Source organism: Saccostrea echinata, unplaced genomic scaffold (assembly GCF_033153115.1).
Source record: "Saccostrea echinata isolate AGI-Se365-2 ecotype Australia unplaced genomic scaffold, CSIRO_AGI_Sech_v1 ptg000040l, whole genome shotgun sequence".
In the NCBI taxonomy this organism is placed as follows: Eukaryota; Metazoa; Mollusca; class Bivalvia; order Ostreida; family Ostreidae; genus Saccostrea; species Saccostrea echinata.
In genome coordinates, this window is record NW_026889789.1 from 1,900,066 (window position 1) to 1,925,769 (window position 25,704).

The window sequence follows — 25,704 nt, forward strand, 5'->3', positions numbered from 1 at the left end:
AGTTTAAAAGCCTTCTAACAAGCCAATCAAATTAGAGTATTCTTAATAGAGATATAACAAGTTATATTATTGAGTGATTTTCTTTGTAAAAAAAAAACAAAAAAAAAAACAAACAAACAAACAAACAAACATATTTTGAGTCAAATCTTAGCCCAGTATTATATAGTTACAGACATACAAATATATTGTTGAAAATCAGCAAGAAAATCTATAAACAAAAAAACTTATTTCAACCACACAAAAAAAACAAACAAACAAACAATAAATAAATGAATAAAATTTAAAAACAAAACAAACAAAAACAAATAAACAATAACAAAGAACGAGTATGTTAAATGCTTTTTTTTTTCAGAATCCGAGCGAAATTATCAGCTATTACATGTACCTGCGTACAGAATTTCAATATGATCATCAGAGCAGGTCTTCTCTTCTTATACATAACTATTGGACAAACAGTAGGGGTATTGTGATTTTTTTTATTATTAATAATAATTAACGTGCAAAAGAAAAATATGAAATAAAAAACTGTTTAGTTGAATTTCAATGCTTTTAAAATATTTTGACTGCAACTGTTCATATTTTACAAACTTTTTAAATACATTTTTGTCATAAGAAGATAGTAGATATGGTTTATGTCTTTTTAGTCAAACAATATCTGCTTTACATTTTCACAATGTTTGAGGAAATCACTGATTATTTAAAGAAATCCTTTGTGATAATTGCTCCTCAGAAATCACCCTGTCCACATTCTCTAACTACTGCTAAATATAATGTTAAATGCCCAGCCACTAAAAGGGAATGGGGTGAAAGAGAAAAAATATCCAACTGTGAACAGTACGAACAGAACTGCACTGTAGCTGAAAAATACAGATACCATTGTGTCCTAAATGCAATAGGTAATGGTACCGTCGAACTGTGTGCACCTGTTGTAGACATAATAGGTAAGTTTTCTCTTCTTTTAATATTTTTACTTTTTTGTCCAGAAAGAATTGTTAAATAAAGTATAACTGAAATCTATCATTATTTCTAGCTCATTCATATTGTGTATTTGGCTTATAATGGCTATTCTTCCTCATTTTAAATTTAAATGATTAAGGTGGACAGTGTACAGAATTCACAGTTGGAGGCCAATTTCTCCAGGAACATACTGAAAAAAAATGCAAGAGTTGTCCTTTCAAGTATATCTCCTCCAATGTTTATAAATGTAAGTTAATCTGGATAGTATTCTAAATTCCTTATGAAAACGGGCATGCATTAGATTGCAGAAAATTTAACTTCTTTGCGTGACAGTCATAAATAATACACAATAAAATATTACAAGTAAATATAACATGCATAGAGTATGTTACTATACAAAATTGATAAGCAGCAAAAATCTTGAAAAATTGTAAATCTTGATTTCGATAGCAAAAAGTTTATTAAGCAATTATTTAAATGAAGTATATGGAGAAAACGAACAGTATTCAATCTCAAAAGTCCATTAACCAATACAAAACAGGAGCAGAGCAAACACGGACCTCCAAAACATCAGAGATGGGATCAGGTGCCATGGAGGAATGAGCATCCCCTGCCGACCGGTCACACCCGCCGTGTGCTCCTTGTCATGATCGGGAAATAACGGGAAAATGTTAATAAATCAATATACATGAGCTTCAGTTGGTATAATCGGGCTAAATAGGAGATCAGACTTCTTTTAATTTGGACTAGAGTTTTTAATAAAAATGGGGTTATATGTAGTAATCTTTCATGCAGCCCAATAAGATGAACTATATTTTAAATATTTTGATAAGTTTCTTTGGAACCAAGGGCAAATGCAAAAGAAGGAATATGAGGTCAAGTGTGTATGTTATACCAAGGTAAAAAAAAAACGAAAAAGCTTAATTGCTAGTATCAATAATTTCCAATAATTATGTATTTCATAAAAGATCTTGATAATTGAAAACCTAGGTGAAAAGGAAAGTCAAGGTTTGAAAAAATATTACGTAATTGAATTTGTACATACTGAAAATATATTAAACGCAAAGTGAAAGATAGTGAAGTTTTGGTCATAAGTGATATCTATTAAACTCAGCCTAACTTCAAGTTTAAAAAATGGGGAAAAAAGACGGTTAGAGGGATAAGGACGGACATGACAAAACTACCTGCTTTGTTATAATTTGATTTTTTTTTTTTTACATACCGTATGTATACATGTTCATATGTGGTATTCTGAGATTCAAATTTCTTATAAAGTTTGGAATTTACGTTTGATTATAAAATGACCCGTTGGGACTAAAGTAGTGTCACGGTATAAGTCCGAAATTTGTCATGGTCTATACTAAGGAAAAATCTTTCAATACACGATTCATGGCTGCAGAGCCAAAATGAATCAGATGAATATTAAGAACCACTGGCCTCTTGTTGATTAAACTGAACCGTGTAGAATTGATGCTTTTATTGAATACATTTGAAAGTGTTACACGTACATGTATTCACACCCATTAATTTACAGATGCCAATTAATGTACTAATTACACCTCATTAATTTACAGAGTAAAATGTTGTGTACATTAACTAATCAAAAGACATTAATTTTTACACAGAAGTAATACATTTATATGTATAAATGGATGCTTAATCTGAATTGTCTTATTAACTTTTTAAAATATTACTGCTATACACCTGTTTAATGTGATTAATTTTTCATGCAAATTAAAAATTCACATGTACATATTGTATGACAAATTTTCCTCAACGACAGGGCTCTTCCTGTTTTTTAATATTATTATCTTTTTTTTAAATAATGAAAATGCATTTGTGTTCACATTTGTGGCTGATTTAAATATTGAAAAAAAGTTACGCCGTTTTATGCAATGAAAACAAAAAAGAAAACTTTTGAAAAAGTATTATTGTTTTTTTTCTAAAGCAAAAAAAAAAAAAAAAAAAAGCAAATGTTTCAGATCAAAGATTCCGTCCCTTAGGGTTGAAGACCAGTATCGCTATTTTGGAAAAGATTTGGGAGAGTCAAAAATAAGTTAGACAGATGATGGTGTATATAATGTCACAGGTTATAACCAGATCAGATTGCTCTCTCTAAGATGCCTACCCATTGTTGTAGCAAGGTGATTTTTGCAGATTTTCTAAATTGAAAAAATAGAGAATGAACATGTGGTTCTGTGGAAACATATTTTTTTTGCTTCATGCTTGTTCTTGGTTAAATCTAACAAGACTTCATGCTAAAAGCAGACTTTGTTCCATGCAATGATTTTTTTTTTTTTTTTTTTTTTTTTTTTTTTTTTTTTTTTTTTTTTGAAAAAGAAGAAAAATATTTTTTTTCCTCTTGAACTGGAATGCAATTAAATATTTGTTTTCCAAAATAAGGCAGTGTGGTTGAAAAGTCATTGTGTATATAATAACATGTAGAAGTCATTTATCTTGGTTTCAGACAAATTGCAGGAGATGTGTTTAAAATACTTTGAACGTTTTTTTTTTGTACCTTATAGATTCCATCATCCTGATATTAAGGGGCATTTGTGATTATTTCCAGACCTTGCTTCCAAGACTTTTGGACCAATATTAAAGTTGTTTTTATGCTCCCGTATCGTAAACTCGGGGGTATGTAGTTTTTGCCCTGTCCCTCCGTCTAGCTGTCTGTTTGTCAGTTTGTCCGCAAAAAGTTTAAAATTGCCCATAACTCTTGTTTGGTTGGAGCAATGGCTTTCATATTTCACGTGTATTCCTTGTGACAAGACCTTTCTTTGCGTACCATCATATTTGACTTTTTGACCTTGACCTTAGACTTTGACCTACTTTTGCAAAATTTTATACAACTTTAACTTTGGTCATAACTTTTGAACAATTGGTGTTAGGGCTTTCATATTTCATATGTGTAATCCTTGTGACAAGTTTTTCGAATACCAACAACTTTGACCTTTGACCTTGACCTAGGAGTTTGACCTACTTCTGAAAAACTTAAACCTTGGTCATAACTTTTGAACGGTTAAAGCTAGGGCTTTCATACTTCACAAGTGTAATTCTGTGACGAGTCCTTCCTTTGGATGCCAACAATTTTGACCCTTTGACCTTGAGCTTGGAGTTTGGTATACTTTTGGAAAACTTTAACCTTGGATATAACTTTTGAACAGTTGGTGCTGGGGCCTTCCTGCTTCACATGTGTACTACATGAGACAAAACCCTTATTCAGATACCAACAATTTTTGGCCATTGACCTTGCCCTTGGAGTTTGACCTACTTTTGGAAAACTTTAACCTTGGTTTAGTTTTGAGCAGTTGGTGTTAGGGCTTTCATATTTCAGATATGTAATCCTTGTGACAAGACCTTCCATCTGATAATGAAAACTTTGACCTTTAGACCTTGAAGTTTGACCTACTTTTGAAAAACTTTATCCTTGGCCATATCTTTTGAATGGTTTGTGCAAGGGCTTCCATATGTAACATGTGTATTTGTTGTGAGAAGGCCTTTCCTGGGGCATCATTAATTTTGAACATATGACCTTGACCTTAATGTTTGACTTACTTTTGAAAAAAAAAAAACCTTTTCCACATATTTTCAATGGTTGCTGCAAGGAATTTCTTATTTCACAGGTATATTTCTCTGGACTTCTTTGGGTACCAACATATTTGATTTGCATTTGAGAAAGTTTAACCTTCGCTTTAAGTTGCAATACGGGGGAATCAGTGTTTCACAAACACATCTTGTTTAATCTGTTTATTGTAATGATAGACAAAAGTTATTAACAGTTTAGGTTATAGAAAGTTTATATTATATGTACGCATGTACTTGTTTACAAACAGAAACACACAAGTCGGATAATGATTTATCAGATGTTCCCCTCTAGCTGATATGTTATGAAAGTGATTTGTACGTTTATGCACTATTCTCATTTAAATAGATAAAGAATGCTTCCAACTTAAGAAAGAAGAAAAGCAAGCTTCACATGCAGGAATTAATAAAAATGTTCATAAATCAACACTTACTGCCAGCAAACGTATTCAATTTTCTACAACTCCAAGCAGTGAAGGGTTTTTCAGGTATGGCTTTTGTTTCGTATGAAAAACGTTCATTTTCAATATAGAGAAAGCAGATTGTTAGAAAATTCTCAATCTTTTAGAGCAGTAACTACCATGTCTTAGAATTGACGTGGCGCTGCGGATGATAATTGACCACGAACCTCCGAAGCAAATGCTCTGCCTCTATGCAGTAACCGGTCTTTTTCATATTCCAATCTGAGGTATTTAATTCAAGAGAAGAGAAACAAATGGTATCGACTACAGTTAGAGATTATTCCGAAAAAAAAACCCATCAAATCCTCTATCATCGAAAATAAATCAGATATCATCTTTATCAGTCATTCCACAACCTAAACCAATCTTGAATAGAATTTATCATTATCAAATTCAATTTTGATAGAATATTTAAGCTTCTTCAAAATCATATCACCCGATATGTAACAGTTTTTCCAAGGCTACAGATTGTTTAATTGTGTTCAATTTACAACTAGCATTGCACAAAAAGATTTAATTATAAGGTATGCAAAGTACGTGTTGTCCGTGTGTCTAATACAGTTCCGATTAAAGTATTTCTTTTAATTGTATATAATCAAAGTACAGCTGGCATCATAATGAACTAAGAGAGGCATGGAAAACTTGTGTTTTCCATGGAATCTCTTTTGTAATTAACTATTAAGAAACACTAATTTGATGTATGGAATAACCAATGAAAATACTTTAAAATTCCCTATGTATAAAAGAAAACAATTTATTTCTTTTTCATATAGCATGAAGGGCGATAAACCAGTTACACAAATAAAGGACAACAGAGTTCATAGCGAGGAGCAACTTGAAGATCCCTTGATTATCTTCATAGTCACTGCCGTCGTGTTCTTCTTGATACTACTGATTGTTGTTGTTTTATTTATTAAACTTCAAGCTATAAAGCGTAAGTAAATTTGAATTTAAAATCAAAATACATGTACTGAATCATTATGTTAATAAATACTCCTCAATTCTTACATTGAGAATTGTATACATGTATTACATGAGTCTAAAATTACTCTTTTTATTGAAACCATAATATCTAATTTCAAAGTAAGACATTGTTTACTTACTATACAGAACCAATTATTGCAATCAAAAATGATGCATAAAATCTGTTGGTAAAGGATATTTTAGATAAAATTGTATGTTGCAATATCACCCTTAACTGAGGTCTGTCTTTCGTTGATAAGCTAAGCTATAGAATTTATTAAATAAGCCCGTCAAGGGTTAGAAATGTCTTGATTATTTCAGCTCAAAACACAAAACTCACGATAATCTAAACAGGGTTTAAGAATTTAGATAGGTATGAAAAATCTAAGAAATATCATGACTTCACGTATTTAACATCCCAGTCAACGAAGATGAGTTCGATCCACCCTACCCATACTCGGCTTCCAAAGTTCATAAAAATCTTAACAAACAAACTTAAGATATATTGCCTGGTCCAGCAAGTGCACCACGCCGCTATCTTTACTCCTTACAAAAATATAAACTGTTGTAAAGGAGGGAGACTTCAAACGAATTGTGCTACTGCATATTATAGATATGGTGAAAATCAAATGTGCCTGTATTCTCAAAAACTCCATAGAACTTAAAAAAATTGAAATCATTTTTTTCAAGAGTCAGTAAAAGCAAAATGTATGACTTTTCTACACTTTATGCATCTATTTCTCACAATAATTTAAAATCGAGACATTTTGATATCAAGGCTACTGCTTCTTAATTCGTAAATTTTCATTTCTTGTGATTGTCGTCAAAGAAATGACTGTTAAAATTCACTCTGATTCTACACACAAGTGCCCTGAAGTTGATACCAAAAGGATGTTGGAGTTCCTTATTGACAACATCTATATAGTCATTAGAGACCAGGTCTTCAGACAAACAGTTGGAATTTTGAAAAGTACAAATTGTGCTCCTTTATTAGCCGACCTGTTTTTATATTCCTATGAAGCAGAATTCATTCACTGTTGCCCTAAACTCGATATTGAGATATATCACGACGTTTTATCAATTAACAATAGTAAGTTCCATTCACATGTTAATTCGATATATCTTATATATCCATGTGAACTTTAATTATAAAAACTACAGAGTCTGACCACATCTCTTTCTTGTTTGGATGTTTTACTGATAAAAGACGATAATAACAAGGGCTAGCTAACTACTGCCACTTTATATGACAAACAAGATGACATCAGCATTACAATCGCCAACTTTTCTTATTTACATGGTAATATTCCGATACCACCTGCATGTGGTGTTTATGTCGATCAATTTATTCCATATTCAAAGGCATACTCTAATTTTTTAAACCGAGGTAGGCTACAGACAGATAAATTGTTGTTACAGGGATTTAATAACATCGTTGAAAGTCAGCATTTCAAATTTTCAATGGTCGTTATAATAACCTCGCTAGCAAATATAACAGCAGTATTTTGTGCCCTATTAAGCAGAAGCCGAAGCGATTGCTTCTCCGTCAATCCTTTCCAGTATATCATCTGTTATCTTAAGTTTATAATTTTCGACATTTTCTCCAACATCATGCACTGGACCAGTACCATCAATACTTATACAAAAATACAAGTAATGGACAAGAGAAAAGGGTCTTAAATAGTACTAACACTACTGGTATGTATTTTCAAATCATTGAGATTGACCCACAAACTGTTGTGGAAAAAATTACTAAGTTTATGCTTGGGCTTTTAAGTTGTCTTGAAAATATAACATCTGAAATGTATTCATATCAAAATTGTATAAATTATATACTTTGTATTCTTTAGTATTCTTATAATGGAAGTAATCCTTGTTAACCCAGCATTCTAACCAGAGTTGGGTCTTTTGAAGTTTTTTTCTTTAACCAATGCATTACATGTCCATTAAGACAATTTTTTTGAATCTTTGAATCTTTCTTTTTTAAACAAAATTGTTAATCTTCATTTCAACAGATAAAGATCTTGACCATTTAACTTTTTTCAAATATAGATGAAAACATGCATTGTTTTCATAAAGTATGGATTGAATTGTATTCTAATTTCAGCCGCTCATTGGCAGTTTAGTGCATTTTGACATTCAATAAAATTGTCAACAACAGCGTATTCAAGTTAAAATTTATACAATTAAGAGTTACTTATAGCCCGGAAACAATTTCATTTTACCATTTCCTTGTGACATTATAAGAATCAGGATGACTAAGTAACCCTATTTAGTATGAATCAATTGCAATAAAGTTACCTTACTTATTGCTAGAACTAACCTATCAGTACCTCGTGATTCTCAGAAAATATTAATACGCCCCTAACCCTATGGCATATATAAAATAAAACAAGGTCATTTCTTCCTGTAATTTTAAACAGTGGCCAAGAAATAAATCGCAGTAATAGATAAATTTTGAATGTAATTTCTTTTCGATTTGAATGCAGAGAAGCAAGAAGTGAAAAAAAGGATAAATTTTCTTACTTGTTAGATTAAGTTCTAACAGTTTCGCTAATTCTTAATCTATTCCTTGTTTATTAGATACTTGTAATGCAGAGAAACATTCATCAGAGCCAAATACATACAGAGAAACAGGTATATATATATATATATATATATATATATATATATATATATATATATATATATATATATATATATATATATATATATATATATATATATATATATATATATATATATATATATATAGGATCTCCCATGATTTGTAGTTGAATATGATTTTTATCCAACGAGGTGTGTGTGTTTTTTTTTTTTCCCGAGCCTTGGTGAGGGGATAAAAACACACACTGAATTGGATAAAAGTCATATCCAACTACAAATCATGGGAGATTCTTTTTATCCCATGCTTAATACTTCACAACGAATGTTTTACAGTTTTACAGTTTTATAAAAGACTTCATTTTACTTCATCACTCTAACGCAAAAAACATTGTGACGTCACAACTGCACTTAACTGTGGAATATGAAAAATTTATCCAATGAGTCGAGTCATATCCACAGGATAAAGGGTAAGCATGGGATATATATATATATATATATATATATATATATATATATATATATATATATATATATATATATATATATATATATATATATATATATATATATATATATATATATATATTTAACAAAACTTCTAAGTGTTCACTCTAATAATTGTATTAATTTAAAAACTACACGATAGAATGGTATGATATTTTGAAATTATTATAACCAATGAGTCTTCTCAACAATTGTCGAAAGAAAATCAATTATCACCGATGAAAACCAATGTCCCGTGACGAAGCTTAAAATCAATAAATTTGTACTTTACGGCACGTGTTTTGTGTAATCAGCTACTTTTAGTGACCATTATCAATTTTTAACAACTGGTTTAACTAAAAAACACAAAACATGGGCAAAATGACCATTGAGGAAGGAGGGAAAGCCGTTGCAATGTTGATATCTGGATCATCCTTACGACACGTTTCACTCACTTTTATTTTAGTGTTTATTTGTCCTTCATATTACTTTTAAAAATTAACAACCTGAATAAAAATCCATTTAAACACATTTTTCTATAGGTTGTGTGTCATTTTTATCGCCAATTTATCACAATTTGAAAGCTTTGGACAAAATTTAATCAAACCGGAAGTGACCAGGATCTTCGTCTGAGGCCAAGGTTTTGCGTCACAACCAAGTTAAAAGATTGTTACATGGTCCTGAACCACTTTAAAAACATTTAAATCAGCAACATCAATGGTACGAAAATGACAACAAATTGGTGCTCATGGCAGTCCAGTATCATCTCAAACAGTCTGAATCATCCTTAAAGAGGTACACTTAAGTGAGAGACGCCCAAGGAGGGTCTTAGTGTTGACCAAAAGGCTTCTGTGTGATGCAGTGGCCTGTCAAATCCCCAGCTCTGAAACTCATTGAACATATTTGGGACTTTGAAAAGGAATGTCAAAGCCCCCCCCCCCCCCCTCCTTTACACAATTTCAACGTTTAGAAAGATTCATGCAGTAGGTGTGGCAGCAGATAGGCAAACCTTCTGTTCAGGGGTACATAGCATCCATGAGAAAAGGATGTCTTGCAGTAATTAGAGCGAGTGGTGGTCTTACGCCATAGAGATTATTTTATGTGAATTTTCATTTTGGGGGTTCTTCATGTCCTTGATACTTCGCTTTAAAGTCTGACGAGATACTTACATGAAATTTACGCAACGTCAAACTGAAATAAGCATCATTAACCATGAATTAAAGAAATTATTTATTGTATGCATTTGTTCTTTATAACTTAAAAATTGTTAGGTGAACATTTAGAAGTTTGGTTCAGTGTATATATATATACCTATCTATATATCTATCTAGAGCACATTTTACAACAACTCTTAAACTAACATAACTGCCCTAAGTGAAGAACTATTAATATAGAAAGCACAAAGAAATTCACTTTCATGAGGATACCCACTTCCAACCCAGCATCGACCTACGGAATCTGTCTCCTAGCAGTACAGGAACAGCGCGCTAGACCGCTCTGCTATCTAGGCAAGTCAAAAAACTTGCTTTCAATGCCACTGGAATTTCTATGTGCTTTCTATGTTAATATTTTTTTTTTCACTTAGGGCAGTTTAGTTAATTTAAGAGTTGTTGTAAAATGTGCTTTATAAATAAAATTAAGTTCATTACAATGTGTATTGGTAACGATCCTCAAATAAAACTAATGTCCAAATAACTGTATCTCACTTCCATTCTCAATGACCGCGTAGTGTAGGGCGGCGCCGCGAGAATTTCTTTGACATCGAAAGCAAATCAGATTTTTCTTCTTTAAAAGAGGAAAGTCCTTTATTTAGACAAGATTAATTAAAAGATATTTTGAACTTTACAAGGTCTAATGGAGGGTAGATCAAAGGAAATTAGGCATATATTGATTAGAACTTTTTACCTTATACAGACATATTAAAATGTGCTCTGTTTTGATTTTCAGGAACTACGTCGTTAATGGAAAAAAGAATTAACACAGAGGCATCAGATGTCAAAATATTTGAAGGAAACAAATCGACGATTTAGTTCTATGACAAAATTTTTTTTTTTTAGTAAATAAATCTCAGACTAAACCTTAACCTTTAACATTTTATATATGATACTCAAAAACTTGATTTAGCTCATGAAGTGCAAATTTTATCGTTTTATATATATATTTTTAAATATTATAATCATACAATATTTCTTCCAAATGCAGCTGTTCTACTAGACGGTGATTGTTTTTAACATAAAACTATTTAACATCAATATCAATTCTATTGTTATTCATTCAATCCCACCTCTTTTAATTGTTTACACATATTCCTTCTACACAAATTATGTTTTTGCAATATCTATCTATCTATCTATCTATCTATCTATCTATCTATCTATCTATCTATCTATCTATCTATCTATCTACCAATCATCTTAGGGATGGTAATCGAAAACAGAATTGCTAATCGGTTAACCGCAAGACGTTCCCACCGATTAATCGTATCAAAATACAAATGTTCACATTTTTTGACATTTTTGTCAAGTACTTAGCCATATTCACAAGAAGACTAAAAAACGTTAGAAGCTGGAAACATTCTGTTTATCTTGATGAGGAAACTATAAGTACATATATTTTATTTCAATTTCATTAGACAAGAAAAAACTAAGAAAAACATAAAGCATGCATGCCTGTAAAATCAGATATTGGTAATTTCCCGGAGCAGATGGCACACCAGTTCATTCTGCGCGTAGCGCAGTGGTTAGAGCGTCTGCTCTAGAGTCGCGGAGTAAGGAGTTGATCCTTACGTCGCGGGTTCGAATCCCACTGTGGGACGTGGAGACCGGTCCTTCGGATGAGACAGTATAAACCGAGGTCCCGTGTCGCAGTAGGTGCTGGCACGAAAAAGATCCCTCCCTACCCAATGGCCGTAAGTGCCGAGTATAGGACAAAATTTTGCAGCTCTCCACCGGCAAGTATGGCGTCTCCATATGAGTGAAAAATTCTCGAGAGGGACGTTTAACAACCTACAAAGAAAGAGAGAAAGTTCATTCTGCACTGTTACCATATTTAAAACTGTCTGAACTTTCACTTAATGTACAATGCTTGTCTAATAATATAATTTAATAGATAACGGCAAAAGATAGACATACATGTTCTAATTCACAGTGCTCAACAGTGATTTATTTAATATCATTAAAGAATTACATGACAGTCGGGGTAACGGCATGGTGTTTTTAGAAACAGTAACACTTCACAAACTGACCAATTACCCCTGATCTCAATCCGGAGAGCCAAAATTACCTCCATATAAGTTTAAATAGATTTGTGAAAAAAGCTTAATTATCAACATTTATACGGACGTTTCTTTTTTTTCAGAAATGCATTTTAACGTAGGTCGCGGGTTTGCTGACGTCGTTAAAACTGGGTACGCAATTTATATGATTTGGGCGACTTTCTTGTGCACATTTGATTATGACGTCATAATTATCAATCGCATCTTCTTGGGCCTTTCCCGCAAGCTTGGAAAAATAAGTAGTTGTTTCTCGGCTTGTCGGAAAGGCCGGAGAAATTCCGATTAATTTGTTTTCACTTGGTATCGCAAAACGATATGGACACAAGGTTCATCTGACCTTTTTTTTTCCTTTGATCGTATTTGAATTAACAATTTATTTCATTAAGAAAAAAGCCATTATTTAAAAAAATCGCAAATACACCTGTTACATCAAAAGATTAAACTTTATTTTTAAAAAGGATATTTTTAAAATGTAAAGATCTACAAGTTTATCATAAATTAAATACATGCACTGCTAAGGTACGATGAAGCATAAAGACAATTTTTTAGCGACACTGACCTACTGTTAGGGGACAACTATTTGAATGGGGGGGAAGGGGGTGGCAAATTTTACCGAGTCAGATTGTTTATTTTCATGTCAGTGAAGGACAGATTATTTATCCCCCCCCCCCCAAAAAAAAAAACAAGGACAGATTATTTATTGGGGGGGGGGATAAATAATCTGTATTTCACTGACATGAAAATAAACAATCTGACTCGGTAAAACTTGCCACCACCCTCCCCCCACCCCCCCCACCCCCCCAAAAAAAAAAAAACAATGACGGATTATTTATTTCTTCTTCACTGATAAATTCTGACAAGCAAAAGAAAAAAAAAAGTAAGAAAAACATCAATTTGAAAGTTGAAAACTCCCGGGGGGGGGGGGGGGTGCTAGAACTAGTCATAGACAGATTATTTATTTTCTTGCCCAGTCGAAGATAGATTATTTATTTCCAAAATCTGTAAGCCCCCACACCCCCCATCCCCCCCCCCCCCCGAATGAATTGATAGTCCCCTAAGCAACAGCTTGCAATGCAGTTACCTACAGATTTTATTCGCTACATTGCTTTCCATGTCCAACAAGTAGAATTCATGTTCTAAAAAAAATGGCTGTTGATTACGTCAGATAAAATGAATTTTTATATCCTCGTCCCGTTTACCCCTCTGAAAATGTGGTATGTAAAAATAGATATTTTGTTTAAATATATACTGAAAATATATTGTATTTAGCCGAGACGATATTTGGCAGAAATTCGTAGATTTGAGCGCCTTGCTGTATGGTCTAAATAAAAACATTTTAAATACTTGAATTAAAGAATACCATTTTTCGCCAGCACGCTGGAAAAAAGAAGAAAAAAACAGCCAAATGTAAGGATATATACGTCTAATCTAAGGGGAAAAAAGCAAAACAAAACAGGCAGAAAAGAAACGGTAAGAAAACAACACATAAAGAAAGTAAATTGGAAGAAAGAAACTAAAGGATTGAGTGTTGTTTTATGTCCCTTGCGAGAATTTTAACAAATATAAGACGTACAAAACCCCTAATCTTAAGAGAAGCATGTCTAATAATCATTTCATTGATATTGAATTATTATGATACGATTCACGGGTCACTTGAAAGCATATAGACGTGAATTTCTTTTTTATAAAAATCATTTTATCTTATTTTTCTGCACTGAATACCGGATAGATATTAGCGACGTCAAGCATGACGTCGCGATATTTTATGACGTCGTTCCTAAAATTGTTACATTTTGCGATATAAAAGCAATTATACACATTTAAATTACACGAAAACTAACCCGAAGACATATTAATTTTTTTCACATTGATTTATTTCAAATCAATTCTTTGTTAAAATACCAAAGGGGAAATAATTTCGTCTGCACCATTTAAAAGTTATTGATATTTTTTGAAACAAAACCTTGCCTCAAAACGAGCCAAAAAGGCCGTTTTTCTTATATAATTCAATAGAATACCGTCAAAAATGTAACGACAACAATGGCATGTTTGGGATTTAATTACACAAAAACATCGGATAAATTGTCTTTATTTTGTGTAATGATGTGCTTTGTATTTTCAGTTAATTCATTTCTAAAATATCTTTTTTTTTAAGGTGAAACAAATCACTATATCAAAAATTACTTGGCATACTTGTAGAGATCAAAGTTATTGTTTGACTTTGTTAAATATATAAATTAATAATACATGTATTACCCAGTGGACTACACTCCTTTGCTCTTTGCAGCACATTAATGTTCGTAAGAGAGCATTAATTAGAATGCAAAGAAAATTATCAAATAAGTTCAAAGTTGCATTTAACTATTTAAAATCGTTTATTCAAAATGAGAAAACCCACGGGTATAGAATACTTGTTTCGACTATAGTGATCAGAAATGTTAATTGCGAAATTTACATTCAGAAATTTTCAGCGACGTACCAAATTATGTTCCTTGTACAATAAATTCGTTCGGTGAAACCATTAAAGACTTTGAAACCACCACTTCAAGAGATTATCATAACCCTTATTGCTTTTTAAAACACGTTACCTGAAAGGTCAAGGGAGCTCTCTAATTGAAAATGCCCATTTGTTTTGTGTAGTTTGTGAACTTAATTTTCACATTTTCGATTTCTTCTCCAGAACCACTGAAGCAATTTCAACCACAATTGCCACAAAGAAATCTTGGGTGCAGGGAATTCATGTTTGTTCAAATAAAGAGCTTCATCCTCTTTGAGGGCAGGTAATTACTGGCATCATTTAAAAAATTATTTCAAGAAAGATGAAACCATGAAAGCTTCCTGATATAGTGGAAATTCGCGTTTGTTCAATTAACGGTCTCTTGAAATAGGATGTGACCAAAATAGGAGTCCAAATTTGTACAAGTTAATAATCAGTTTTTTTTTTTTTTTTTTTTTTTTTTAAATCGTCTTCTCAAGAATAATAACGCCATGAATTATCATATAATTATGCAACATCCCAAGTACATGTATTTAAAAAATCCAATTTGTTCAAGCCATTGTCTATTGGGCTAAGGCTGGGTCACAGTAAATGATGAAAGTTTTCACATAGAGAAAACAAAATAAAATCTCACAAGAACTAAATCATGATTTGACATTTAATTTTCAAGCATATTCAGGTAGTGTAGAATGAAATGTGTTCAAATTATGACCCCTGGTGCTAGGACAAGGTCTACGACTAGTGTTTAAAATTTAACATAAGGATATACATGTGGAAAATCTTTAATATCTTCCAAGGAAAGTAGAATCCTGATTAGTCATATTTATATCCAAGCAACCTCGGATAATGCATAATCATTTTTTTTCAATCATTGCCGTTAAGGCTAGGATGGGGCCATAATTATAGAGATTGAAATTTTTCATATGAGTGCACAAGGATTTTTTACTCAAAAATATACGAAAAAAAGAGCAGAGTCATGATCAGTCATATGAGCATCCTCAGGTAGGTGCTTTTTTTTTCAAGTCTTGGCCTCTGGTTTGGTGCCACAGTAAAGGACAAAAGATTTTACATAGGAATATATAGGAGGACATATTTTGGATTAGCAGACTTTTGTTGTTCATATTTTATGACGTGCAGATTAAGAAACTTGACTCAGGCAACTGAGAGCGGTAATTACATATTTTGCGTTATCCTAGAACATTCCCTTACCACAATTAGAATGCTTACCATAAAGTTGCAATATGTAGCAGACAACTGCAGAATCGCTCCGAAACGATTCTGGAGAATTCAAATGAAGTTGCTTTTAGAATAACCACCAATTAAAAAAGATTGGAAAAAATATTTAAAAAAAAAAAATTGTAAAAAACTACTAGGGTATGATAAATCAACTTTTGAATATCCAAGCATCCAAAGAAAATGTAAATTTAAATTTGTTAAAGTCCTTGTTCAAGGAGTAGGTGGGTCCAAAATGTAGGATCAAAAGTTTATATAGGAATACCTGTATAGAGGAGAAAAAAAATCTTGTAAACATCTTTCTCTCAAGGAAAACCAATATGACTCAGTTGAGCCTCTTGTCTAAAAGACCCCAAATCTAGAGATTTTTTTTACCTAAGAATTAATTGAGAGTGTCTATCGCCACGATGGTCGTGCAGATTATTTTCGTTCTTCGCACGACGGTCGTGCTAAATACATTTGTTATCCGCACGACACAAGAGAGATAACTCTAACAAAACATAAATCAACAAACGTAAGCTTCTCACCAAAGACTTAGTCCAAAGGAGAATGTATGCATTTAATACATTCATGAAGAATTAGTTATAATATTCAGTGAAGAAAATTTGCATAAGTTATGGTGTTTATATTATCTTTCAATAATTTTCTTTTTTTCTGGATGGTGTTGGTAATCTCTCTTTCTCTCTCTCTCTCTCTCTCTCTCTCTCTCTCTCTCTCTAGGTCAATTACATTAAAATAAATTAATACTCTTGCCTTTGAATGAGCCAGGGAAAATGGAAATTTATTTTCAAAACGTCCTCCCCCGTGAAACAACAGATCCTTTTTTCAGTTTTTATTCATTCCAAAGGTTTTGTTGTCTCACGGGGGGGGGGGGGGGGGGGGGGGCACGTGTTTAAAGATTCAAACATGAAAATAGTCATTTTATTACCAATTTTAAATGAGATCACTGAGCAAGAAGACAGACAGGTGCTGCATGATGAGTTAAAAGAACAAACCAAAGAAAATCAAAACACGCTTCATATAGAAAAGACTGGATTGAATCTAGCGATATTTCGATTTTCTCTACTTTCAGCCCATGGACTTCTATTGTCAGAGCTTATTTAATCTTTTTTTTTCTTGTTCTTTTGTCGATGAATTTATTTTTCAGTCAATGGTTGAACTACTTTTAAAGTGGACGACTCACCATCAGTGTTTTCAGTCAATACAATTTTGTGGAGATAATGATATTATTATACAGTAAAAGTATATATGGGAGTTGAACTGCAATCTTGCTGTCTCCCACAATTGTATACTTTTTAAATGATTTATTATACAGATACAAATTTTGATGCAGTGATTAGATCACTTAACGAACGAACGGCAAAACGTCCATTCGTATCTATGTTTAGCTGTTATTCACATCTAACGTTTTTATTTTATATAGGGAAATCAATAGAAGTTCATTAATATATACTAAAAGAAAAATGAATATGTTCTTTTCAGGGTATAAATAAAGCTTCTGTAACACTTTCCTTTCCCGAGCATAATTCAAAGAAATACTTTATATTTTCTAAATTAAAGTAGGAATAAATTAAATTAAATAAATAGAATTTAATGAAATATCAAGTAACCCTAGTTAAGTCTCGGGATGACAAGGGATATTACTCTATAAATAAGCACGTGTTTTGCGTATTGTGCATTTTATTACGTCTAATTCTATTGAAAAACTATTCTAAAAACTATTATGGTTTAATTATTAATGTTATCAATTTAGGATTAAAACCAATCAAAATTCCCATAGTTTTCGACCAGGTGCACAATTATTCTGTCTTTGTCTTGTGGCTTTAAGGTATTCGAAAAAATAAACGAATAGCAAAAGTACCATCAGTTTGTTTGTGACAGTAAAAGGCCTCTGTCGTTTGAGTTATGACCTTCACCAAGATCAAAGGACATTTGTAGATGGGAACAACAAAGTATAAATGTTTCGTTCCATTCTAACAAGGATTGGGAGTTATATTTCGATTTTGCCAGTTTGAAAAAAAACAAAAAAACACAATACCCTTAAAATTATTGCTCCTTCTTCTTGCATAGTCATACCTAAAGCAAGGTCATTTACTTACCATAACTAATTTTTATTTAATTAAGATAATTGATTAACACAAATTCAATTCAATTCAAAGATTTTGGCAGGAACTTTAACAGAACATATTTACTTGAAAGCAAATAAACATAATTTAAAAATAGAATAATATTTTTTTATTCAAAACATTTTTGAAAAAAAAAATTGTATACAATTATGTATCTCAACCAACCCAGTCGAGATCTGCAGGATTTCTTAGGACTTATCTTTCTTAAGACTAAGATATATCAAAGGCCGAGCTTACGACAGATTTCAATTAAATATGTAACAGGATCAAATATTCTGATGAAGGTTTATTTAAAACTTTTTGATAATGAATATAAAATACTGATTATAATTAATATTGTTTGGTTTTTTTTTTTTTTTTTTGTTTTTTTTTTTTTTTTTTTGTTTTGTTTTGTTTTTTTCTTTTTTTTTTTTGGGGGGGGGGGGTAGTCCCATGCACATGTATTTTTTTTTTTCCGGTAACAACAGTCGGAAAATTATTTTGATAGTAGTCTTATTTAAATTTCATTGAAATATTTCAGTCCAAGTTAAGAATGTAATTCTTGTTCATTGTACTAAACTGTTACATGTATTAGTAGGTGGGTTGTCTCAAAAAACGCGATTGAACTTTTTGAATATTTCAAAAACTATTCAAACAAAATGAAATTAATAATGTTTTGCACTTTGTTGTTAAATGATATTTTCCTTATTTTTACGAAATATTATAATGCTGTAATGACATATGCATGTAAAAAAGCATTTAAAGGTTGTGAAATGTTTATGGTCGGCGCATGGTAATTTTTTAGTGTAGAAATAGCATTGTCACTGAAGTTACTTTATTACCAGGCAATATGGAAATATAATATTAAAAAATACTTTCAAAAAAACTCAAAAAAGGAACACTCACGTGAGAATTTTCTTTATTTTCCCTAATTCTTTAATCAGCATCAAAAGTGACGAGAATATAACGTTATATGCCAAAACACTATCAGTTAGATATTTTCCAAAATGGTGACGTCGGGCAATAATGCAGGGCAACAATCCAATTAAAATACCAAGCAATACTGTGATGAGCGGGATATGACTACTATCCATACGAATAAAAGATGTTATCGATGAAACGACACAAACATATGTCTCGGACACAGATACATACATGCACCTAAGTGAGGATGACTTGACTGGTTATTCGATGGAAGAAGCGTTGGGTAGACCAACAAAAATGAAGACAAACTGAAAACTCAGGAGCTGGACGTCATTCGAGGCGACCACCGTTTAACTACATGTATGCAAGCAGTTAGGTTTACCCTAACAAAAATTTACTATAGTTAGCCATAGTTTTATTATAGTTAACTATAGTAAAAACGTTGATACTTTGATTTACTATGAAACTTTACTCAGGGGCTTTTTTTTGGCGATTTTAAAGCTTAAGATCTCTTAGATTCAATAACAGTGATGTAAAATTAAAAAAAAAATAATATTTGAATATGCAAATAATAGTTTCATTTTCTATATAAATGTGCTTGTATGAATTGAGGAACAAAACATATAGCAATCTTAAATCCATAGTAAAGATATTTTGATTTATTATAGTAAAAATACCTTGATACTATAGTAAACTATAGTTAACTTAAGTAAACTATAGTTAACTATAGTACTCAATATTTTTGTTAGGGTACGATCGGGGTTGACAAATTGTCTATTAAAAGAATTAATTATGCGATCATTTGGTAATGCTAATATCTAAGATCGATAACTAAAAGAAAACCAAGTACAGTGTTCAATGAATGCTTCAAGCATATTTTATCAGACGCAGGATTCAATAACAAATTAACAAACGCCACGATCTAAGTTTTGACGTCTACAGTAGATATTTTATTCAATTTTTTATGCTTTATATAAAAAAAATATTGATTACTCCAATTTTTGATTTTATAATATTAGTAAAACAAAAGATGAAAATGTTCGCGTATTTCTGGGACAATTCTCGTAGATCTTCGTAGTAGCCAGTGTTAATGATAAAGAAGACACATCATAGGAAAAATCTGAACTTCTTTAGTGTTACTACAAGCGCGGATGCGTACGGGCACTACCCCTCCCTTCCCCATAGAGAGAGAGAGAGAGAGAGAGCTGCATGAGAAATGTTTTCAAAAATATAATATAACTTATTCTCATTGGTTTCTGTCTCAGGAGCTAAGTTCGTTTGACCAAAACTTTTCGTATGCTGTGTGACTGGATGACACATATTATAGTGTTAAAGGGTTAATTTGGGTTATATATTTTTTACTATTTAATAAAAAGAAAACACCTCACAATAGTTGTGTTTCATCGATCCTAAGAAACTTTTTTTTCTAAATCACTTATAGCTATACATTATCTATGGATATAAAAATATGCAGTTTTGAATTTCTGTTTGTCTATTTCTTGCTAGATTGGTGGGGTCAAGTTGCTTTCTTTCATAAATATAAAGAACATTTATATAAATTTCTTTGCCATTTTATTAAGGGTTTGGGTAATTTTACTTCACCGCGAATGTAATAACTTTACGAATCCCAGAGGGTTCCAGATCCGGATGATTGAACTGTCAATACGAACTACATGTACATTGTTATATTTGTTTTACGGAAGAGAGACAGAGAGAGAGAGAGAGAGAGAGAAGAAAAAATGCGTTGGGTATATACCATATATTAAACTTACGATATTCCTTAGACGTTTTCATTTCACACCCCCTAAAGAGCCCTAAGATATGTCCTAAGAAATATCCTAAGACAGGTTTTAAAACTTTTCTTAGGAAATTTTCATAAGCATGTCAGGTATTTTTTTTTAAAAAACAAATACAACCTTTAAAACCTACAGAATTGCTTAAGTTCATAAAGTTTACAGTAATGAAAATAAAAACAAGATGGTTTTTTGTATAATACAGGGTATAGATGTGGGAAGTTTAAAAAAAAAATTAGCCCAAATATTTGAAAGAAAGTTCAACACAGACTCTTTAAGTAATATTTTCTTTTTTTAAGGAACTGCGTCATCTGTGAAAAAAGAAAAGACAGGAACTTAGAGACGTCTGAATCCAAAATCATTGGGGAAAAGAGGTTACTAAATGTAATCTGAGAAAGAAAAGATTGCATAAATGTAATTGATTTTTTCAACTATATAATACATATGTGTTTAAAGAAATGACACACTGACTTGATACTCATTAATTATCAGGGCCTCATCTTGCGGGTACCCCGAGGTGATCAGTCTGTCAGTCTTTCCGTCTATCTGTCCATCCGATATCACTTGAATAAATCATATTCTCTTACTCCATGGTTAGATCTGGCTCATACTTCATCCTTAGAGTGTCTATGCTTAGAGAATGTGTAGTGACCGTGAATGAAGTTTCTATATCAAAGGTCAAGTAAAAAATCACATCTGTGTAAAACCTTGTTGGGAGCGTATATTTTTACCGTTTCTCCTCTCTGGATCGCACTTCAGCGATGAAGTGCTTGCAAGTTAAGAGTGAATTACCTTGAAAAATGTTAGTATGTTAGATGTCGAGGTCAAAGCACGTATCTTTTTTGAAATTCATCGAATGAGTTTTAAATCCCTCTCCTTGGCCCATTCTAGCTCATACGTCAAATAAAATATGCTTGCTGGTAGAGAGTTTGCTGTGAACTTGAACCATTTTTGACCATAAGCATTAGATAACATATTCTGTGCAAATATTTGTTGCAAGCATATTTTCCCAATCTGAGTCATACTTTAAACTATGTGTTCTTGTAGATAGAGGATATGCAGTGATAAATTTCCTTAATCAAGGGTCAATGTAAAAAAATATCCTCATAAAATTCTTCTCCAGGGTACATTTATTCCCTTTTAGGCCCTATCAGAATTGACCTTCACTGCCTTTGGTGAAAAAAGGTGCAGTGCCCATTAACTGTTTTTTTTTCTAGATTAGGTCAAGGTCAAAGTATATCTGTGTAAATCCATTGCCCAGAGCATGCCTTGTTGATCTGGCCTTACCTGCCTCATATCTTACCCAAAAGGTGCCTATGAGAAAATGTGCATGTCAAAGATCAAGCTCAGAATCCAGTTCTAATCCTTTACGTGTACTTGTCCCAATCACTCTTATGCCCTTTACTAAAGTGAGGCCCTTTGAAACTGGCACCATTTGAAAGGATGTTATTTATTTTTCAATCTTGATCTGTTTAAGCTTTTTTTTTTGCCATAAGACTTACTTCTTTACGATTTATTGCAGCTAATAATATGCGCCTTATTTTTATTTCAAAAGAATATTTTAATTTGATCTTTTAATTACATTTTTTACTTCAATAAAATTGCAATTTTATGCACAAGATATGCAAGTTTATGGTCAATTATTCAAATTTAAATCAGCTGTTGAGGGACCTTGAGCTGATAAAACTCCAGTCAATTATTTTTCACGCTATGTCTATGTTCGATACAGTTTTGATTCTTCTTTCTTAGTTCACCTGAGCTGAAAGCTCAAGTGAGTTTTTCTGATCACCCGTTGTCGTCGTCCGTCCGTCCGTCCGACTGTCCATCTAGCTGTCCGTCTGTCCGTCCGTCTGTAAACTTTTAACATTTTCAACTACTTCTAAAGAACCACTGGGCCAATTTTAACCACACTTGGTACAAAGCATCCTTGGGAGGGGAGTTTAAATTCTTAAAACGAAAGGCCAAGCCCCCTTCCAAGGGGAGATAATCAAGAAACGACAAAAATAGGGTTCGGTCATTAAAAGATCTTTTTCTCAAGAACCCCTGAGCCAGAAAAGCTGAAACTTTTGTGGAAGCATCCTGGGATAGTGTAGATTCTAAATTGTTCAAATCATTACCCCCGGGGTTAGGGCGGGGCCACATTAGAAAATCCAAGATTTACATTGAAAAATGTAGAAAAAATCTTTAAAAATCTTCTCAAGAACTACTAGGTCAGAAAAGCAAATTAAAGTGGAAGCATCCTGGTGTAGTGTAGATTCTAAATTGTTCAAATCATTACCCACTGGGGTAGGGCAGGGCCACAGAAGGGAATCCAAGTTTTACATTGACAAATGTTGTAATAATCTTTATGAATCTTCTTCTCAAGAACCACTGAGCCAGAAAAGCTGAAACTTATATGGAAGCATTCCGGGGTAGTTTAGATTCTAAATTGTACAAAACATGACCCCTGCGGATAGGGCGAGGCCACAATAGAAAATACAAATTTTACATTGAAATATATAGAAAATATATTTAAAAATCTTCTTCTAAAAAAAACACTATACCAGAAAAGCTGTAACTTATGTAGAAGCATCCTGAGGTAGTGTAGACTCTAAATTGTTCAAATTATGACCCCCGGGGGTAGGACGGGGCCACAATAGGAAATCCAATTTTTACACTGAAACATTTAGAAAAAAAAGCTTGATGAATCTTCTTCTCAAGAACCACTGGGACAGAAAAGATGAAACTTAAGTGGAAGCATCCTGGGGTAGTGAAGATTCTAAATTAAACGAATCATGACCCAGGGGGGTAGGGCGGGGCAACATTAGGAAATCCAAGTTTTACATTGGAGTATGTTGTGATAATCTTTATGAATTTTCTTCTCAAGAACCACTGGACTGGAAAAGCTGAAACTTAAATGGAAGCATTACGGGGTAATGTAGATTCTAAATTGTTCAAATCATGACCCACGGGGATAGGGCGGGGCCACAATAGGGAATCCAGGTTTTGCATTGAAATATGTAGTAAAAATCTTTAAAATTCTTCTTCTCAAGAACCACTGGGCAAGAAAAGCTGAAACTTGTGGAAGCATCCTGGGGTAGTGTAGATTTTTCTAAATTGTTCAAATCATGACCCCAGGGGGTAGGGCGGGGCCACAATAAGTACTACACGGGGGAATCGGGTGAAAAACAGCAAGGCCAAAGTTACTCAGGTGAGTGTTGTGGCCCATTGGCATCTTGTTTAGGGTTCTATTATCTTATACAAGATTAGATTACTGTAAATCAAAGGATCATTCTCTATAAGGCTGTTTTGCGGCCTACAATGGCTTCAAATTTTCAAATAGTATTTTTTCCCTTAAAAACTGCATGAGTCAGTAGGCTAATGTTCCAGTTTAACGATAAATGTTGATTGGTTAATGATACAAAAGTATTTGTTATGATGTAGGGTCACAAAGTAAGGTACTATCGGTCCGTATTAGCATTAGGGTAATGGGAAAACTCAAGAGGGTTGGTGTGTTAGGTAACTCCTACACATGTCATAACCACCTTTAACCAACACCAAAATTTGCATGTAAACTTCTTATGTACATAAAAAGTGACTACCAAATTATCAACTTGGTTAAAGGTGGTTATGACATGTAAATAAAAACTTTTCGCTTCATTTTTGCGATATTAGCAGGAAAAGCTAACTACTCACAATGAAGGATATCAGCTTATGTAGATTATTTCTTATTATAAACTTCCACTTAGAGTACATGTTTCTATTGATTTACTAAGAATTAATATAAGCCATGCATGTTTACTCAAAAAAGGTAAACTTTTTAGTTAAAAAATCTAAAATCAAAGGACTGAAATGATTGGTTGTTATGAAATTACGTGAAGACAAGTCTCATTGAACTATCTGCTAGAAATAAAGATTTTTTTTTTATAGACTATAAGGCATGAATATAAGTTACTTATTATAATTATTATTATTAATAGGGTAGTTTAGTTTATCTATGCTAATTCTTTGTATTTGTATTTCCTTAGGAGTACTGCATATTTGTTATTAGTTCTAGAAATGATAAAAGCTATTTTTGTTGTAGCGGGAAGATGCATTTGCTATTTGTGTTATAAACTTTATTTTTCTATGGGTACACATGTAACTTTTATAGATAGAGAATTACTGATGGGATGGTTTCATAATGGAAATTCTCGCCTCGACCTTTTAGAGGGACACTTTTCCGTATGAGTGACATAGGATCCATGTATTTTGTTAACTGGGTGTTGAGAGAAGTCAATCTATTTATCACACTTCTTTAGTAGCATCAATTAAAGTTATGAGAACAGTAGTTCTGTCTTAGAAAATAAAACGCCAAGGAGGAAAGGGGTTCCTAAATGTCACGTGATTGATAATTGAATGTTGTTTTACGTCATTTTAGAATTTTTCACCCAGATAAAGAGATCATCCACTTAAGGTGAAGTGTCACAATTTTGATTTATGCATGGTTTCAGTATTGACCAACACCTACCGAAGGACACGACCTCCTTCTTTAAGATAATATCCAAAAAACCCATGAATTTTACTTTCAGTGCTGAGGATGTAGTAAAGGAACTGTCACTACCCGTGTTAAACACGTTAGTTCTTGACGCAGCACGGAAGGAACTGTTGAAAATCTACTCCATTTTATGGAGTGCCGTGGGGGGGGGGGGGACTCGACTTTTATATATACATTTGTGTATTATAGTTTAGATAGCATTTTAAATTAAATATATTGTTTTACATTAAATTGAATCAAAGAAACTCTTACGATGTTATTTCATTTTACGTCGATATATATATTTTTAATACAACCTTTTGAGTT

The 25,704-nt window shown here is 32.4% G+C and overlaps 1 protein-coding gene across 1 annotated transcript; it reads left to right on the forward strand.

Annotated features, from left to right (window-relative positions):
* The first annotated feature begins 673 nt into the window (after window positions 1-673).
* LOC133200503 (uncharacterized) lies at window positions 674-11,086 on the forward strand. The gene is made up of 5 exons (XM_061336290.1): window positions 674-941; window positions 1,097-1,204; window positions 4,892-5,030; window positions 5,777-5,937; window positions 11,004-11,086. Exons 1-5 carry the CDS (start codon window positions 674-676, stop codon window positions 11,084-11,086), a joined length of 759 nt encoding a protein of 252 aa, XP_061192274.1.
* Window positions 11,087-25,704: the final 14,618 nt, after the last annotated feature.